Raw genomic sequence first — 1556 nt, 5'->3', positions numbered from 1 at the left:
GATGAGTTATTTTTTTCAGTGTTGTTAAGTTAGGTATTAAGTATGTCAAATATCAAACCAGATAATGTCACCAACTAACTGTCTGTATAAAAATCAGTAGATTGGTGGATTGACTGTATCTTACTCTTTCTTAATTTAATGATATTTATTCAATAGAAGTCGTTTATCTTCAAGAGCTACTAATTAACCTATAACTTTTTGTTAGTTCCACCGAGTTTGTGTTTACTCTTTCATTCTCGAGGCTACGTGGTACATTTTGATGCCGCTAACTTTGTTCCCCTGGAAAATTCACATTAGGAAGCTGTTTTATTAATTCAGAAATTTGATATTAACACAGAGCATGAAAAATAGTGAGGCCAATAGGATAAGTCTCCAAACTATATGAACCATCTTAAGGAGCATTTTCTAAATGTGCACTTAAAGAGAAGATTGAAAAAAAGTGACTATCCAGGTGATCTAAAGAACTGGAAATATGAATAAAGAATGATTAAGAAGAAAAAAATATGTGAAAAAATATCTAGTTTCTTCTCTTTTTATTATTAAAAGACATAATATTTGAAGAGTAAAGAGTACTTCACTGATTAGCTGAATCTGGCAACATTTTTAAAGGAGTGTAAGGAATTTTGCTTGTGGGAGGTCAGCTGATAGGTAGAATTAGAACCTCCAAATCTTATAGCAAGCATTCGTCTAAAATTCCAGGCTCTTGGCTTCCAATTTGGTGCTCTTTCTACTACATTCTCATGCCTCTCTCCCAGGAATCATTTTTTTTTGTTGTTGAAAATTTTGCTCTAATTTGTACATCACTTGGATTTTTAGGAGGAAATACATATGAGTTGTTTGAATAATTGTGCCACTATTGTATTAACATATGTACACGTGGACATAATTCTCCTCAAGGTTTTTAGCTTGCCATGCCTTACACCTGTCATATAAATACTAGACTTATTCTAAATAAAAATGTAGATTTGCAGGGAGTTTCTAGAATGGATGTAATTTATCCAGGCTTGTTTAATACCCACAATGTGCTGCCCACTGACCTTACCCTTTGGCTTTCTGGGGACAGAGGTCCAGGTTCATAAGAGCCCTGTTGGTTGACGACTGACAATCCCACACCACTGGGCAGTACGTGATTAATGATCCCCAGAACTCACATGAGCAGTTCCACGAAGCGGACATTTTTATTCAGGGCTGCAATCTTGTTCATATCTTCTTCAGTGAGAGAAAAGTCAAAGATCTGAAATAGCAGAAATAAAAGACAAACATTTATAGTGATAGAAGATGGGCCAAGCTTGGGATCAGGGCGGGGGCCAGCAGTGGGAACTCTTCAAAGATCTGTGAACAGCTCTGCAAATGTGTAAGAGGAGCTGGCCTAGTGCTGGGGGGGTGAGGGGGCACCCACCCAGGTGGAGCTGGCATTCTCTTCTGCCCTTTGTTTTTAAGACAATTCTGCTGGGGACATCTTGCAAGAAATTCCACATGTCTGGAAACAACATATGTACAGGACATCTGAAATTTCAAGAGGGAAGGATTCTTATTTCTGGATAAGATGCTGAACT

At 37.4% G+C, this 1556-nt stretch overlaps 2 protein-coding genes across 2 annotated transcripts in view; one reads left to right on the top strand and one right to left on the bottom strand.

Moving 5' to 3' along the window:
- The window catches only part of CREB3L2 (cAMP responsive element binding protein 3 like 2), a 201843-nt gene that overhangs the window by 17217 nt on the left and 183070 nt on the right, over positions 1-1556 (top strand). The gene's annotated exons all lie outside the window — the stretch shown is intronic.
- The window catches only part of AKR1D1 (aldo-keto reductase family 1 member D1), a 42708-nt gene continuing 42206 nt past the window's right edge, over positions 1055-1556 (bottom strand). Inside the window, exon 7 of the mRNA XM_019653276.1 lies at positions 1055-1234. Within this exon, the coding sequence (XP_019508821.1) occupies positions 1148-1234 (87 nt within the window). The 3' untranslated portion in view covers positions 1055-1147. The remainder of the gene's footprint in view (positions 1235-1556) is intronic.

This window comes from Hipposideros armiger, unplaced genomic scaffold, assembly GCF_001890085.2.
Source record: "Hipposideros armiger isolate ML-2016 unplaced genomic scaffold, ASM189008v1 scaffold_201, whole genome shotgun sequence".
Classification (NCBI taxonomy): domain Eukaryota; kingdom Metazoa; phylum Chordata; class Mammalia; order Chiroptera; family Hipposideridae; genus Hipposideros; species Hipposideros armiger.
The sequence above is the reverse complement of the archived record's forward strand: the minus strand, read 5'-3'. Positions and strand labels throughout refer to the sequence as shown.